This window comes from Salvelinus sp. IW2-2015, linkage group LG10 (assembly GCF_002910315.2).
Source record: "Salvelinus sp. IW2-2015 linkage group LG10, ASM291031v2, whole genome shotgun sequence".
NCBI lineage: Eukaryota > Metazoa > Chordata > Actinopteri > Salmoniformes > Salmonidae > Salvelinus > Salvelinus sp. IW2-2015.
The window spans coordinates 1,170,092-1,188,561 of record NC_036850.1 but is presented as its reverse complement, the minus strand read 5'-3'; the positions used below and the strand labels follow the sequence as shown (position 1 = coordinate 1,188,561).

Genomic DNA, 18,470 nt, shown 5'->3' with positions numbered 1-18,470 from the left:
TGTGCTCGTGCATTCGGGAGAGAGAGTGTGCGTGAGATGGGGAATTGTCTGTGATTTGACTGTGCGTGCTTGCGCTTGTTTTAGAAGTTACCTGAGAGGTTTCTACTCCGGCTTATGACATTAAGACACGCACAGTTGAATAACCTTTGAATAAGATACAAGACAAGTAATCCTATCATAACCTCGGAGACAACTTTTGATGGAGGAAATAAGCAGCCCTGAGTGGAATTGATTTKAAAAACTCTCCATGACGTCCATGCAGGATGAGGACAGTTTGTGGGTTCTGGAATGGAACGAGGCAGACACTGTACAAGTATGATTCAGTCATGTAACTATTGACTATGTCTATATTTCACAGAACGTCTGCTTAATACTGCYTCTGGAAGTGTTTGGTGATTTGGTGTATTTTGACAATGGCTTTTTAAAATAAATATTACTCTTCGGAGTACAGTAGGTGGCTCCGACAGTGTGAAAAGGTTCTTCTCTACCTTTTCACTAAACCTGATTTTGCTCCCTTCACAATCGTCATTGTCGGAAGTAGATGGGAGTAAAGGAAGCGTCAAGGGGTCAGATTGTTGACGTCTACGAAGCATCTACGAACTGCTTATGTTCTTCTTGTGAATGTATTACGTCCGGGTTACGAAGTCCTTATGTYGTCTTACTGTTTTTCCAAGGCCCACCCAGGACGTCCAGTCCATCAACTGACTGTATGGGACTTACATATATCGTGTGGCTAGCCTTTAATTTCAACAATTTTTTTGCTTCGAGCCAGTGTTTTACAAGCTCCCTCGCAGGAGAACGGACTGTAATAATAACAATATGGATTTAAAAAGGTATATCTTTACGTCCATCCAACCAGGGACTTCAGTTCCCAGGGGGAAGAGATAGGCAGGGGATGATGTCGTTGTTAATTGCCCTCTCTCTCTCTCTCACTGGAGTTTGAGGTTGAACCCTCAGCTAAGACGTCATGGATGTAGTCTATGGGAAGATCTCAATTGCATGCTCCTTGCGTCCTCTCACCTCGTCTCCTTCTCAAAACCCATTAGAGGAGGTCATCAGAGGGGAGGGACTTCTGGCTTTCTTATCCAATGGGTTTTGAGAAGGAGAAGATGAGAGAGGACGCAAGGAGTATGCATTTGAGATCTTCACCATGTTATACCTATTGTTCTCTCTCCCTCTCTCAGCGGAGTTTGAGGTTCAAACCTTAGCTACTAAGGATGTCTTTCGTTGTTGAATGCAGTCTGGGACAGCTATCACGATGCATTGCAATTGTTACCCCCACCCTCTCTCTCTCTCTCTCTTGCGTTGAACCGTCATCTACTATGGACTTCATGTCTAGCATTGTTAAATGTAGCCTAATATGTTATAGCTCCCTCAACCCCCCTCTCTCTCAGCCATACTGAGTGCCTCTAAGGAGGTGGTCCGCAGCAAGAGGTTGACTCAGACCCTGGAGGTGGTCCTGGCCTTCGGCAACTTCATGAACAAAGGTCAGCGGGGCAACGCCTACGGCTTCAAGGTGTCATCCCTCAACAAGATCGCAGACACCAAGTCCAGCATAGACAGGTCAGAGCGGGCACACGAGGGCTTAACTAAACGGTTGCACGGACTGGGAGGGGTTGTGGGCAGAGATTTGCAGATCAAATGTGTGAGTGGTGAGAGGGTGTTTGTAAGGGTGAGAGAAAGTGGATTAGAGAAAGTGTGTGTTTTTCTCTGTGTGTGAGAGAGAGTGATTTCAATTACATGTGTGTTCTCTCACTCTCCATTCTAATGTGCGTTGAAACAGGAACATCACCATGTTGCACTACCTAATCATGATCTTTGAGAAGAACTACCCTGACATCCTCCACATCCAGCAGGACCTGCTCAGCATACCTGAGGCAGCCAAAGTCAAGTAAGTACCCACCGCCTGCTTGACGCAGATCTAGGARCAGTTTACCTCATACCGAATCCTAACCTTAACCATTAGGCCGCACYCAAAACTGACCTTAGATCAGTGTCTAGACGCAACTTTGTCCTAKTCCACTTTACTGAGGTACCATTCAAAAGCTATTTGAAATAGGGCGCTGCTCTATGGGAGCTCAAGGGAGAGGTTGCTCTTAGCTACAGATCTAGGATTAGATTATCCCTTATTACCCCGATATACTTAACCCATAGTGGGATAGGATTAAATAATAACTGACATCTGAACGTCTTCCTTTTCTAAACCAGTCTGGCTGAGCTAGAGAAAGAGGTGCACAACATCAAGAGTGGACTGAAGGCTATAGAGACGGTGAGTTGTCAATKATTTGTGTGTGTGTSTGTCTGTCTATATGTGTGTGCTTGTGATGCGAATCTGGCGACTGTCTCTGTCTTTACTTACTACACACACACTACACACATTCCTATGTAATACCTCCCTCACTTAAGAGAAAGAATAAGACATTTTCTGTGCATACAAGAGCGTATGTTACAAAGACTAACAGCAGAAAAAGTGAGTGAAAAAGAAAGTGAAATGATAACATCCCTCTCTCCCCTTTCAGGAGCTGCAGTACCAGCAGAGCAGGACGACGGACCGAGGGGACAAGTTTGTCCCCGTGGTGGGGGACTTCATCACAGTGGCCAGCTTCAGCTTCTCTGAGCTAGAAGACCTTCTGAACGAGGCCAAGGACAAGGTAGAAACCGTTGACCTCTCAAKCCTTACCATCACCCTGACCCTAATCATAATATTTTGAAGTAGGCCAAGGACAAGTTAGGGGCACCTCTCAACCATGAACATTAACGGCTCCAATCCCATTCAGAATACTCTTGCCAAACCAGTATGASAGAGAGAGGAGTTGGTGGTGGGTAAGAGAGGGAAGAGAGGAACCTTTGTGCATCTTTCCAACCCTGTGTGATGACTAATATTTATTTATTTTTAATTCCATTCCTTTACTTTAGATRGTGTTTATTGTTAGATATTACTGCACTGTTGGAGCTAGAAARACAAGCATTTCYCTACACCCGCAATAGCATCTGCTAAACACATGTATGTGACAAATACAATTTGATTTGACTTCAACAGGCCATGGAACCCTGATGTTGAATTTTTTCTCTCTCWGTTTATCAGATTTATTCCTGTTGAAATGTAGTCGGTCTCCTCTGTAACCTCCTTCTAAGGGAATGAGAGAAAGGCTTTTTGAACTCTGTAGGGGACAAAGGGTTGTAGTGGAATGCGTATGAGAATGTTTGAGTGGGACGGCAGTTGCTATGTTTTGCAGTATTTTTCGATTATGTGTGTGTGTGTGTCGGTGAGTCACATGGCCATGAGCATTGATGTGGTGTGTGTGTGTGTATGTGTGCATGTAAAGGATGGAAAGAGGGAGGGAGAAAGAGACAGACGGAGAGAGAGAAAAAGAGAGGGAAGGGCACTCGTTGCCATCACAGAGCCTCGTCCGTGTTAACGTCTGTACTCCTAATTATTTGTTCAAGGAGCGCTGTAAAAAGGAGGGGGAAAAACGGTCCGTTTAGAACGTCACAGGAAAAGGCCTGAGCCGAAGCTCCATTTGCTGCTATAAAACAAAATAACCTCTGTGTGCACCAGGCCAGACTCTATCTAACCCGCTTGCCTCGGAGCTGTGTGTGTGTGTTGGGGAGAGGATGAGTCAACGTGTAGGTAACCCAGTCAGGCTCCTCAATATTCATGGGGATGTGTCTGGCTGGCTGGCTGGCTGGCTGGCTGGCTGGCTGGATGGCTGGCTGGCTGGCTGGTTTGCTTAGTAAAGTAATAGAAAGGATTATTTCTGATGACATCACTTCTTGGATAGGGAAACTGATTCCAGTGAAGTGTTTACTAATGATTAAAAAAAGTACTGTCATCGGTGCAGTGAATTGCTTATGTTCCTAGTCACCGTCAATCAATGCAGTAAATCTCAACAAGAAGCACAAAATAATCCAAAATGTTGTACAGCAGTAGACATATATGTATAGTATGCAAACATTATTAAAGGAATACTTCAGGATTTTGGCAATGAGGCCCTTGATCTACTTCCCCAGAGTCAGATGAACTAGTCGATAGCATGATAGCAAATCTAAAAAATGATAGCATAGACTTCCAGTCATTGCGCTGAAACAAGGTATGATTTGCTAACTTCCATCATACTGGACCCAGGGCACTACTTCTATGCGTAATCAGGTGCGTGTCCTTACTCAACATTGACAGGAGCGCTCCAATCAAAACACAATTCATAAATGGATAACTTGTTTAATGGAATGAAATAAACCAAAACCTGTTTCCCACAAGCCTAGGTTGTGCTCTCTGCAAACAACGTTTCCACTCCGACAATGAGAACTGTAAAAGACTGTAATAATAATATATTGAATGCATTAACAGAAATGACGGTAATCAAGCAAACATTGTGGATTAGAAATTATGGGAGTTAATGGTAAGTGTACTACTAGTGACACTGGTGTGCCATCCCCACTGCCTCCACAATGGATTAGTCCTCTGAGAAAGGCATCAATCAAGACGTGCTGTAAAAAAGAAAATGTGTTGTTGCAAATGCTTGACTAAAATATTGTTGGTCGACCAACAGCCTATCGACCAGTCGACTAATGGGGTTTGGGAACATGGGTGTGTACAGTCACCTTGCTGTGGTTAAATGCGTGAATGCTGCCATCTATCCACTGTTTCTGGCTTGCATAAGTTCTAATCGTCACAGTGGGATCAACATCCTCTAGGCACTTCCTGTTGAACCCAGTCACCGAGTCAGTGTATACATCGATATTATTCCTAGAGGCGGCCCAGAACATATCCCAGTCCGCGTGATCAAAACACTCTTTAAGCATAGATTCCTATTGGTCAGACCAACGTAGAATAGTCCTTACCACGGGTGCTTCCTGTTTAAGTTTCTGCCTATAGGCAGAGAGGAGCAGGATGGAGGTGTGGTCACGGCCTTGTAGCCGTCCCAGAAGGGAGAGTAGCAATGGTCAAGAATTTTCATGCAGCGAGTAGCAAAGGAGATGCGTTGTTAGAATTTCGGAGCGTTTTCCTCAGATTTTGTTTATTAAGTCTCCAGCTACAATAAAGTGATGCGGTTTCCAGTTTGCACAAAGTCCAGTGTAGTGCCTTGAGAGCCGTCACAGTGTTGGCTTGTGTGGGGAATGTACACAGCAGCTATTCAAACTCGCACCAAAAATTTGGCAGGCTAGCTGGGCATAGGGGGGAAGGGGAGCGGAATGTAAATGGAAGGTAATGCGGTCATCCAATCTGGGATTTGAACCTACAATGTTGGGTTAATCAGACCAACGTCTTAACCACCACACCATACAACCACCTCTCAACATTCTACATTGTTAGCTGTATAAACTCACACCAAGGGGGAAAGGGGAGCGGAACGTCAGGCTTGAACTTTGGGACAACTGTTTGACAAGCTGTCGGGAATGTCGGCTTAACGGGCAAGGGAATCAGTTACAGGGCAGCGGGCACCAACTAAGGAGCCGTTGTGGGGCAGAATTTGACTTAGTCATTCAGAAAGACTCTGGCTCCTCACTGCCCCAAGAGTTAAGGGAACATGGGATGTACCAAAAAATGAATAATTCAGGAAGGATTTCTATACTAATCAAGGGCCTGAATGAGTTTGATTGATTTCATTATTATTAGTGTCTTGCACCTTTTCAAGAGATTAGTTGATCGATTGAGTCAAGCGTTTTACTGCTGCGCTGGAACAAAATCTCGCACACCATGTTGCGCTCCAGGACCAGGATTGGTGACCACTGTACTATATGAGGAGTCCCATGACTCTCATCAGTAGCACAACATGTCCTGTGTTCCCACAAGTGTCCAAATAGTTTTAAAGTGATTCCTTCTTGTCTTGTTTCCTTCATGACGACTAATCTGAATACCTTTAACCGTTGTGAAATTAATATAGTTGCAGTGGTCAAATTGAAATGGTAATGATACAGGGTGTAATGATAATAATATGGTGGATGCCCATGTAGCCTTTCCATCTATCCACGGTCATTAAGGAACGGAAATGAGGAAGGAGGATACTTACAGTATTGGGATGTAGCCAGCTACAAACCTCTAACACTTTATTTCGATAGTCCCAAGTACATGGTTTGTAGATGTTCAGTAGATGTTCAAAAACATCCGACAGCATTTCAACTAACTATCCGCTAACCATAGCCCTAACCTTAAGCCTTATCCTAACCCTAACACTTACCAAACCCTTACCTAACCCTCACATTAACTTTACCAAGCAGTTTCCTATCAACAGACTGTCAAACTATCAACAAACTGTCTGTAGATCTATATGGGACTACCTAAATAAGCGTGTGGCCCAAAACTCACTTGCAAGAAGACCACTTCACACTCTTTTAACTGCATCTGCCCTGCCCCTCATCCTCTTTCTCCTCCTCTCTGTTCTTCTACCTCATCATAAAATCTGTGTTGGACAGGGGGTGGTGTGCACACACCCCGTGTCCAACACAGATTTGACTACCCCAGACGACACATTCCGCTGCGTCTGCGGGGTGCTAATTAGGCATGCAAAGGGAATGTTGTGTGGTGGTTAGGGGCCCAGACTGGCCTCTGCTTGGGGCCTCCCAATCACCAAGTCCTGCTAGTTTAGAGGAAGCCGGCTGCCTATAAAGCACGTCCTAGGTGTAGAATACTCGGTCTAATTCTCATTTAGAGAGATGGAATGAGGATTGGACTGGAAGTTACGAGCAAGATATAGGGCCAAATAGCCGTCCGCCCGTCCGAAATCTGCAAGAATGCTAACAAGTGCGAAATCGTGATATTGTCCAGATGCCAACATATGTCGTGCCTCTTACCTGCACGCATTCCCTCATGACTAGATCTATGGTAACTTTATGTTACCTAGTGTCCACGAGACATTATGTGTAGAGGATAGGCTGGCTAATAAAAAGCGCCTGCATGAGGTTTAGAGAATTTTTGAAAACAAATTAACAATTTTAACGTCCTACAATTTTACACTCAATGGGATTTGTGGGAAATTCCACGGTACATGGTAGAGGTGTATCAATACCATTTATTCCAAACGATCCAGCTCTTACGAATTGGCCGATACCAACTACCTTTGCTAATGTTGTTAACTTCATTTGGCTTACGTTTGAGATCTTTTGAGATCTTCGCAACATAGCATCCTTCACTCATGCTGCAAAACATACCCTTGTAAGACTGACCACCTTGACTTCGGCGATGTCATTTACAAATAGCCTCCAATACCCTACTCAATAAAATTGATGCCAGTCTATCACAGTGCCATCCGTTTGTCACCAAACGCCCATATACTACCACCACAGCGACCTCTATGCTCTCGTTGGCTGGCCCTCGCTTCATACTCTTTGCCAAAAACCCACTGGCTCCAGGTATCTACAAGACCCTGCTGGTAAAGTCCCCCCTTATCTCAGCTCGCTGGTCACATAGCAGCACCCACCTGTAGCACACACTCCAGCAGGTATATCTCTCTGGCTCACCCCCAAAACCAATTCTTCCTTTGCCGCCTCTCCTTCCAGTTCTCTGCTGCCAATGACTGGAACGAACTACAAAAATCTCTGAAACTGGAAACACTTATCTCCCTCACTAGCTTTAAGCACCAGCTGTCAGAGAGCTCACAAGATTACTGCACCTGTACATAGCCCATCTATAATTTAGCCCAAACAACTACCTCTCCCCCTACTGTTTATTTTGCTCCTTTGCATCCCATTATTTCTATTTCTACTTTGCACATTCTTCCACTGCAAATCTACCATTCCAGTGTTTTACTTGCTATATTGTATTTACTTCGCCACCATGGCTTTTTTTGCCTTCCACCTCCCTTATCTCACCTCATTTGCCACATCGTATATAGACTTATTTTTTTTCTACTGGGGGTATAATTGACTGTATGTTTGTTTTACTCCATGTGTAACTCTGTGTTGTTGTATGTGTCGAACTGCTTTGCTTTATCTTGGCCAAGTCGCAATTGTAAATGAGAACTTGTTCTCGACTTGCCTACCTGGTTAAATAAAGGTGAAATAAAATAAAAAAGAAATAAAAATTCCAATTACTAGTTAAACTCACACACATGTAGTACTAACAGGTGTAAAGAGGAAAAAACACACTGCACACTGGTGATTCAGGTGCTTCCAACATTTACGTTTCCGTCACTTGACCTTCATTAGGGTGAGATGTGTAATTCCAACATTCCCCATCCCTCCCTCTCTCTCTCTCCTTGTGCAGTTCACCAAGTCGCTGAAGCACTTTGGGGAGGAGCAGGATCGCATGCAGCCCGATGAGTTCTTTGGGATCTTCGACACATTCCTGGTGTCGTTCGACGAAGCCAGGCAGGACCTGGAGAACATGCAGCGCCGCAAGCAGGAGGAGGAAAGGAGAGCACGCATGGAGGCCATGGTGAGAGAGAGAGAGACCGACCAGGCAGGACTTGCACATGTAGCATTATGAGGAGAACATGCATTTAGGCTATAGTGAGAGACACACACACACACACACACACACACACACAAAAACACACACACAAAAAAAAACACACACACACACACACACACACACACACACACACACAAAAGGAAGGACCTGGAGAATATTCATAACAACAGTCATGGGAATGTGGCTTGGAGAACTGGAAAAGTCTGGGAACAAGACAGACCTCCAGACATCCATCCCCCTGCACTTATGCTTAGAGACGCAGAACAACCTTCTAGCCTGAGTAACACCACATCGTGTTTATGTAGTGATGAGGATGATGATAAGCATTTTAGTCATCTGTAGTAACCTTAAAGTCTGCTGTACTCTGTTCTGCATTTGTTAAAGAGATTCTCTGGTACTTTTATATACTCTTTAGCCAGTTGTTCTGAAAGTAGCACTAGTTAAATAAAGGTTAAATAAAAAATACATTTAAAAAAAAAAAGTGGTCCCTGAAAATTGTGATCTACGTCACATATGTGCACCACGTCATAGCTCTCTCTTTGCGGTGTCCACTGAGCCATTGGGCCCGCCCTGCAACCTCATTGGATAATGCTGGGCAGGCTCTTGCTAGCTGTCACTCAAATGCAAGGGYCCGAAGCTCATTGGCTAGAACTCAAATGGCTAGGGGGCTGGCCCATGTGGAGGGATATATAGGGAAAATGGCATGGCACAGCTTTAAGAAAACAGTCGATTTCAAACTAAGGATTTTGTGGCTAATTGAAGTAAGACAGTAATTATGCTCATGGATTATACATGAAACATCTAGCCCAAGTGGMTGGTTTAAAAATACTTTCTTAGTCACCAAAGTCCCGGAGCATGTTTTTAAGATTTTAAGATTTTAAGTCTGGTTTTCCCTGTGTTTTTGGTTTGTCTGTGTTTTATTGGTCCTGTGTGTGTCATATGGCTGTCTGTTTCTCTGTTTTGTGTTCCTATCAGCACTTCTGTTCAATGTTCTGTCTGTCTATAACTATGTGTCTCTCTCCTCCCCTTATATCTCTCCCCTATAGCTGAAGGAGCAGCGAGAGCGTGAACGGCGGGCCAAGAAGGGTGGCGCCACGGATGAGGTGGGGGGCGAGTTTGACGACCTGGTGTCGGCGTTGCGCTCCGGCGAGGTCTTCGACAAGGACCTGTCCAAACTCAAGCGCAACCGCAAGCGTTCGGTCAACCAGCTAGTGGAGGGGGGTGGACGCGAAAGACCGGTCACCAAGGTCAACTATTAATGACCCCTGGCCCCCAAGAGTCATAGGTGAATGGGAAACAACAAACAATGTTGGCACTGTTTTCCTCACCGGTGAACTCTAGAGGTTAAGGGTCAGAGGGTAAGATTTTGGGTGTCGGATTGCCGTTTTGATATAGCAGCCACACAACCCATCGGAAGGAAAGTAGACTTTGAGTTGACGAGAATTGCTCTTCTTCAAAACTCCACCAAGACACCTGACCCCATCTTCAGAAGTGGACTACAGACACTTAGACGGACTGACAGACGGACCACTGTGACATGACTCCCTTTCCACTTTAGACCACCTCTCCATCCCCTTTTGACCACATCGCTCCAGAACTGTGCTCCATGTCTCTCTTTGTCGATCCCCCTCTTTCTCACCGTGCTCTTCCACTCACACACACACACTCTAATAATAATAATTTGATATCGCAACTTCATTACATAAAGGAATCTCAAAGCGGTGTAAAGCAACAACAAAAACAAACAATAAAATAAACATAATGAGAAAATTAATGGCGTGATTGAGGTGGTCAGCGGAGGGAAGAGGTGGTCAAAGGGGAGAGGAAGCAGCGGGCAAGCAGCATGCAGTCATCACGGTGTCTCGCCATCCACGCCGTCTGTGGTTTGGTAGTCGGACTCAATCAGATGAAGTTAGAGTTCCCTAATAGCCACTGGACTAGCTAGCCAACTACTCTTCACTAATACCAGAATGCAGCACCCACTTGGCAGTCACAAGGCGCCAGAAAGTACACCACAACACACAATAGTAATTCAGGATTAGCCAGTCATGGTCATCTCGTTACACCTCTGTATTATGGCTTCTCTCAATCCTCAACATCTGGAAAGTAGGCATAATCAAATCAATACAAAACATTGCATACTAGCAAGCTAACATTAGTTTTCTAGCTCGCCAAAAAACAACCGCCAATTTCAGCCTTTAAAACATGCTGGATTCAGACTATAATAATAAGCTAATAGTTAATTCATGAAACCCTAAGTTTGTAGGGAAAAATGCTATTAAAGCAATTAATGACAACTATTTACAAAATTTACAGGAGCTCTCTGCCTAGCCGACCTTACGGTGCCATGGCAACCACGGAACCCAACTATGTTGATTCTATTTGTCCCATGTTGGGTTGCATCGCTCTGTGAGTTTTTGCTATTTGGTGTAATGACTCCTTGAGCCCAGCAGAGGGTAGTGGTTCTCTGTGGAGCCTCCTCTCTCGCTCTCTCTTACTCTGGTGGTGCTTATACTAGTTGGTAGTAGCTTTACTTCTTCAAGTAGTGAATGTAAAGACAGGAGACTGTGGCCACATCGGCTGCCTTTGGGAAGACTCTTTTCCCAAGTGCCTCTACCATGTGGCATTCCCGAGGACTCACTCCCAGATGGAATTTCACAGAGCGAAAGCACAACACTTCCCAGTACAAATACGTGGGAGAGTACCCGTGCCCCAAGTTCACCTTTTACTATTAATTTGTCTTCAACAATTTGAAGAGAAGGATTGTTTCGGCAGTACCCTGTGCCAAAACAACAGAAAAACACTATATACAGTGTTTGTCACAACACAACTGATTGGCTCAAACGCATTAAGAAGGAAAGAAATTCCACAAATGAACTTTTAACAAGGCACACCTGTTAATTGAAATGCATTCCAGGTGACTACCTCATGAAGCTGGTTGAGAGAATGCCACGAGTGTGCAAAGCTGTCATCAAGGCAAAAGGGTGGCTACTTTGAAGAATCTAAAATATATTTTGATTTGTTTAACACTTTTTTGGTTACAACATGATTCCACATTTGTTATTTCATAGTTTTGATGTCTTCGCTATTATTCTACAATGTAGAAAATAGTCAAAATAAAGAAAAACCCTTGAATGAGTAGGTGTGTCCAAACTTTTGACTGGTACTGTGTATATAAATACAAAAAGTACTGCAAAAGGAAGCCGTTTATATATTTATATTTAGATGCAAACGTCCCCTGTCAAGTATCATCTGATAAAATGGTACATATTCCAATGGTGCTAACGCAATGCATTGTCACTTTTATCCTCTAATAATAATAATGTGCTAGGTTGGTTATACCACAAGCAGCTAACTCCATTCTGGTCAAAATGGTGGTTACTGGTACTAAGATTTGGGGGTCACGATTAAATAATAACAATAACACGTATAATTGAAGGGGAATCCTTTTTCTCGTCTCTTTTCTTTTGACTTTGTGATTTGCAACGTGAGGATGAATGTACACAGCACTTAAAATGGTGAACGATGTATTGGAGTGGTCTCAAAGCAAATTGGTGTTGCGTGTAAAAGAAAATATGATGCGCAACTGACTATAGGACTGACAACAGGCAAAACAGACGAGCGGCGACACCTGTGTTTTTAGCCTGGAAAGACTTCCTCCCTTTGTCCTTATTCCCCAGGTCCCCATGTATCTTTTGGCTTAAGTGGTCATTCTTCTGACCGTAAGCCAGTGGTTCAGACAACTCCATGGAAGAACAAGGCCARACTGTTCACATAGTGCAGCCCACTTGGGTATTTTATTTGTTTCAGTTTTGATTTATTCCTATTATTTTGTCATACAAATMTCTAATACTTTAGCAGTAGGCAGGACAAAGGCTGCATGTATGTGGACGTTTGGATCTTTTGGCAGTCTTGGGGTTGGTCTGTATATGTTTGTCTGAGAGTTTGGGCTTCTGCGGTGAAGGAGGGAGGAGAGAGGGGAGCAATAGAGGTCCTCTCCCCAAGGTGAGAGCTCCATTCCTGGGGTCATGACTTCTCTTTGCCATGGGGGATTGGCTCCCAGACATAGTGGTTAGGGAGATGAGTCCAAGGAGGTAACTAAACCATACTGTGGTCTGGACTGTCAAATGAAGGGGCAGACATACTGGAAACCTTTTAGACTCAAAAACACCCACACATATTACATAGAAAATAAACATGTACAAATGTACACATTTTGTACATTGAAAATACACAAAAATACAGTCACGTGAGCAGCGCCTGACACATACTTAACCCTGCCCTACTCATTCACACACATAAACCCAGTCAAAAGAAAATTCCTTTCCACTAAAATTAAAGCATATATCCTTAGGGAGACATTGGAGCAGATTCCTGGAGGGCAAAAGCCTGGGAACCCCAATGAAACCATGCTAGGGATCAGAGTGGAGCGGGCCCGAACACAAAAACAAACATGGCCACCATCCGTCATCCATGTCACAACGCTGGCTCTCTTCATGCTGAGGCCGCGTAGCACAGGTCACCACTTTTCCACATCCATTGAACTCGAGTCGAATTAGACATTGAATCTCATGAAGTTAAATGAAGATAAGGCACTTTTCAATAATTGACCATTCATTGCACAGGAGGCTGGTGAGAGGAGGATGGGTAGTAGTAATAATGGCTGGAATGGAGTGAATGGAATAGTATCAAACACGTGTTTGATTCTATTTCGTTCCAGCCATTATATGAGCCCATCCTCCCTAATTAAGGTYCCACCAGCCACCTGTGACCGAGTGCTAGAAAAGTTAGGCAATATTATGGTTATTCTTAGTTGATTACATCTGTGTTGTTCTATGATGGCCCCTCCTMTTCTATGGTGATAGTTATACAGTATGTGTCCATATGTGAGGGGCCCAACAGTGCAGTAAGAGGATTGGCTTTTAAGGGTAAATTGAAAATTGGACACATTCTGTSCTAATCTCTTCGTGCGTGTTTAACCCTCCCTGGTGAATGGAGGAAGGCAGTGTTCAAGACATGTTTCTTCTACACCCAGGAACTGAGGGGAGAAAGGCAGGTCTGTCATTCTAATAGAGGACTAAATGGCGTGCCGCTTCATATAGTATATTAACATGCGGCTCATTACTGCCCTATCTAAGCTTTAGAGACTGGACACTGGGTTGTGTGCAGTAGGCACGAAATGGAAGAAAACGCTCTGAAGCAGAGTGAAACAGGGAGGTACTAGCTGGTTGTACCTGTCTAAAGAAAAACACACATTTTCGCTTTCCCCTCCTAAAGGTTTTTGCTCAGTGTGCCCTAATSAACACAACCCTGGACATTCTCAATAGCTTTTTATGAGGCAACCCATGTTGCAGTTCCGAAGCAGATACAACTGAAACGGGTATCCGGAGGTAGAACTAACAATCACACTGATCTKAAAATGAAGCAGAATCATCAATCTCGATCTAATGGCATCACTGATGTAATAAATACCATGGGAACAATGAGAAAGAGGGCATTATGATTGATAAAACCAATTTTATGACAGTCCCACACGTATCTTAAACTAGATTGTGACGATTGCCTGTATTGAAGGCGTAACCAGCTGACAGAACTTAACTCGCTCTCGTGGAAGACAATCTTGTAAAACACTTTGAAGTGATGTTGGGTGTTTCCAATGGGGACACTGTTTGTGTGGCACACATCCCAAACAGAGTGAATCGATACAAGTCAAGTCACTGTCTGGTGGCAGTAGTGATTTTTTTTGCAGAGTAAGCATTTGACATTTTAATCATTTAGCAGATGCCCGTGTACAGAGCAACTTAAATAATCCCACAGCACCCCCCCTAGGTTGTCCCACCTAGCTATCTTAAGATGAATGCACTAATTAAGATACTCTTTGAAGCGGTAGGGTTTTAGATGTTGTCTCTCCCCTGATCATTGTTGCGGTTTCTTTTTTTCTCTCTTTTCTGGATTTTGGGCAGGGACTCTGCTGTCCTAGCTTAAGGGGGAAGCTGGTTCCACCATTGGGGTGCCAGGACAGAGGAGCGGGAGGGCCAAGAAACCAGAAATGTAGTGCTCGGGTTGGGGTGTAGGGTTTGAGCATAGCCTGAAGGTAGGGAGGGGCAGTTCCTCTTGTTGTTCCGTATGCAAATACCATGGTCTTGTAGTGGATGCAAGCTTRGACTGGAAGCCAGTGGAGTGTGCGTAGGAGCGGGGTGGGAAGGTTGAACAGGCCGCAGCATTCTGGATAAGTTGCAGGGGTTTGATGGCACAAGCGGGGAGCCCAGCCAACAGCGAGTTGCAGTCGTCCAGACGGGAGAGGACAAGTGCCTAGATTTGGACCTGTGCCGCTTCCTGTGTGAGGTAGGGTCGTACTCTACGGATGTTGTAGAGCATGAACTTCCATGAGCGAGTCACTGCTTTGATGTTCGCAGAGAACGACAGGGTGTTGTCACGGGTTATGCCAAGGTTCTTATACAGTACATTAAAAAACATGGGCTCCTCCCATCCTCATCACTACCACGATTCCTCCTCTTAGCCACACTTTCCATTTTTGTTCACCTTTAAGTGCCTCGATCTATTTTGGATGTGTTCCTTTCCCGCCACCGGTGTTTTTTCCTGAAATATCTATGGTTATTAATATGGAACGAAGATAGGTTGGAAGTGTGCTGAGATTGGATAGAAATAAGCACCTGTCTTGGGGTTTTGGATGGCTGAGAACCATGTCTACCCACCCTCTATTCCCATAATGTGTGTGTTATGGGTTGACCTTGTCGGGTGATGTAAAAGTACTACATCACCCATGTATTATTTTCAACCCAAAAGGCACCCTATTCCCTTTATAGTGCACTACTTTTGACCAGGGCCCATAATGCTCTGGTCAAAGGTAGTGCACTATAAAAGGAAAATGTGCCATTTGGGACTCAATCATTATGTACAGTATGTCAGTTATGGTATAAATTTTGTTTCGTACGGGAAACTGGAGTTTCCAAGGATTTAGTCATCTAACCACGAGGTTTGCCCTTCCATCTGTGTGCTGAAATCCTTCTGAGGACCCTTCTCTATACATCCAAGGGAATAACAAAAGCTTTAATCTATCAATCATCGGAGCTATCACACCGTGAGGTCCCGAAAAAACATTTCTGCGTCATGTCTTTTTTTGGAGAGGGTGAAGAAAGGATCCTGTGTCAGTTAGCACTCACCCCACTCCACAGACGTTAACTGTTGAACCAAAAAGAAAACCCACTCAAACTTTGTAGTGTTGCTCCCATTAGGAAAAAATATTAAGACCCAACTGAGGGGAAAAATCTAACATTTTGACAACATAATTTCCTCAACATCACTCTATAGTTGGGCATTTAGAGCTATTCTATTTTCCATTCTTTTGGCTTTTTATTTATTTTCATTCTTAGGCGAGCGATTTAGCAGTTGCTACTGGTAACACAGTTCATTGTACAACATTATTATAATTTTTTTAACTGTTAAATCAAAGCTTAAATTATTCTTAAACACCATATGACCACAAGTATGTGGACACCTGCTTGTCGAACATCTCATTCCATAARCATGGGCATTAATATAGAGTTAGGCCCCCCTTTTCTGCATAAACAGCCTCCACTCTTCTGGGAAGTCTTTCCACTAGATTTTGGGAACTTGCTTCCATTCAGCCACAAGAGCTTTAGTGAGGTCGGCACTGATGTTGTCCGATTAGGCCTGGCTTGCAGTCAGCGTCCCAATTCATCCCAAAGGTGTTCAAATGGTGTTGAGGTCAGGGCTCTGTGCAGGCCAGTCAAGTTCTTCCACTGGGGCATTGTCAAGCTGAAACAGGAAAGGGCCTTCTCCAAACTGTTGCCACAAAGTTGGAAGCACAGAATCGTTTAGAATGTCATTGCATGCTATAGCGTTAAGATTTCCCTTCACTGGAACTAAGGGGCCTAGCCCGAACCATGAAAAACAGCCCCAGACCATCATTCCGTCTCCATCAAACTTTACAGTTGGCACTATGCATTGGGGCAGTAGCGTTCTCCTGGCATTCGTCAAACCCAGATTCGTCCGTTGGACTGCCAGATGGTGAAGCGTGGTTCATCACTCCAGAGTCCAATGGCGTCAAGCTTTTCACCACTCCAGCCGACGCTTGGCATTGCCCAAGGTGATCTTAGGCTTTTGTGCGGTTACTCGGCCATGGAAACCCATTTCATGTTCACGAAGCTCCCAACAAACAGTTATTGTGCTGACGTTGCTTCCAGAGGCAGTTTGGAACTCTGTAGTGAGTGTTGCAACCGTGGACAGATCATTTTTATGCGCTTCAGCACTCGGCGGTCCCGTTTTGTGAGCTCATGTTGCATACCACTTCGCGGCTGAGCCGTTGTTGCTCCTAGATGTTTCCACTTCAAAATGACAGCACTTAAGAGTTAGGGCAGGGCAGAAATTTGACTAACTGGCTTGTTGGAAAGGTGGCATCCTATGACGGTGCCACATTGAAAGTCACTGAGCTCTTCAGTAAGGCCATCCGATTTTATATACCTGTCAGCAACGGGTGTGGCTGAAATAGCCGAATCCACTAATTTGAAGGGGTGTCCACATACTTTCTTTTATATATAGTGTACTTACTGTACTGAGGGGTATTTTAAAAAATCTACAGTATTATGTGTTTGTATTGTTACATATTTGGTATAGGTATATGTTATTTTGGCCATTGACTGGCAGTGCGGAGTTGGAAGATAAAATTTGAGAAAATGTAGCTTGTTGCTGAATGCACTTTTATTATGGGACATTTCCATTCAGACACCAATGCGGGCTACCTATTTCAGCCCCCAGGTGAAAGGGTGCAGCTTGCGGTGATTCTGTGGGGATAACCCCCGTTAGATGGAGGAAGAAAAAACGCAAGTGAAGTTGGGTACTCCGGCTGGAGTATAATTCGAGATTGAGAGGGCGGGACTTACGACATATGTGTTAGTAGGCAAGCATGGGCATCCCTAGTGGGGATGCTCCAGTTTAGCAAGAGTGCATCGAGTTTTAGGTCCTCACTTCTTTTCTTGTCTACATCACTTGCTTTGCATCTTGTGGCGTGCCTAGAATGTTATTCCACCACCACATTTCTGTCTGATTATGCACTTGGCGTTGGCCCACATGCCCAAAGAGGGGTGCACAAAGTGTGATCTTTTGACTTTTCCTTTCATTTTAATGCCTGCAACATGCCTGCAAAATGTTACACATTTGTATTGCTTGAGAAAAGTTGCACACGATTTTAAGATGGTTGTATAATTGTACGGAGTCAGTATTTTTATGGTTGATTTGACAAAACGCTCCACCGAAAAATGGACACCGTTCTTGTTGTTTAAGATAAGGTAGAAAGGTAAAAAAAAAGTTGAGGGATGTTCCATTTTCCTGTAAATTGTACCCCTATTTATTTGCCTTACTTAGTTTGCTATATTTTGTATGTATACGCAGCATAACAAAATGTTATAATAAAAAAATATAAATAATTATACTGTGGTTCTGTGTATGTTGGATAGTTTCCAACTGAATGAGAACCCTATTTCTATATTAAAATCTTTGCTCACCTTGTCATTTTGTAGGGTTGCAATAAACTGTTGTCCCTGTGTACTTTGTGTATTTCATTAATATCGTTCATGCTAATGCTGACCAACCATTTAAAGGTAGACTCAGCGATATGACATAGATGCAGAAAGTAACCGGCAGAGTGGGTCAATTTCCTCAACAACTAAGAGCACTAAAGTGCGATGCTCAATTCCTCTTTTTGGTCCCCTGGCTACCACGCGAACCCATACTCATGCGCAGATACTGTGTGTGACTGTGTGAGATCTCAATATCTGCAGTGCTACTCATTTCACTGAGTTTACCTTTAACACAAACTGATACTAATTATCATGTGGTCTAACAACTTACACCACAAGAAAAACAAGGGTACCAAAGCTAAATACTGCCCTCTACTGGTGGGAGAAGGCAGTCTACAAGTGTGGTCACTGTAGACAGTGGGAGCGTCCCATATCGCTAACACTTTATATTAAGGGTCAATAATAAGTCCTTTATACCCTCCTGAGTGGCCCAGCGGTCT

The 18,470-nt window shown here is 44.0% G+C and overlaps 1 protein-coding gene across 2 annotated transcripts in view; it reads left to right on the top strand.

Moving 5' to 3' along the window:
* The window catches only part of daam2 (dishevelled associated activator of morphogenesis 2), a 245,644-nt gene extending 227,646 nt beyond the window's left edge, over window positions 1-17,998 (top strand). For both annotated transcript variants that reach the window (XM_023995098.2, XM_023995099.2), the window contains 6 exons: window positions 1,395-1,563; window positions 1,784-1,891; window positions 2,209-2,269; window positions 2,520-2,651; window positions 8,204-8,374; window positions 9,457-17,998. In XM_023995098.2, coding sequence (XP_023850866.1) covers window positions 1,395-1,563; window positions 1,784-1,891; window positions 2,209-2,269; window positions 2,520-2,651; window positions 8,204-8,374; window positions 9,457-9,669 — 854 coding nt within the window. In that variant the 3' untranslated portion in view covers window positions 9,670-17,998. The remainder of the gene's footprint in view (window positions 1-1,394; window positions 1,564-1,783; window positions 1,892-2,208; window positions 2,270-2,519; window positions 2,652-8,203; window positions 8,375-9,456) is intronic.
* Window positions 17,999-18,470: the final 472 nt, after the last annotated feature.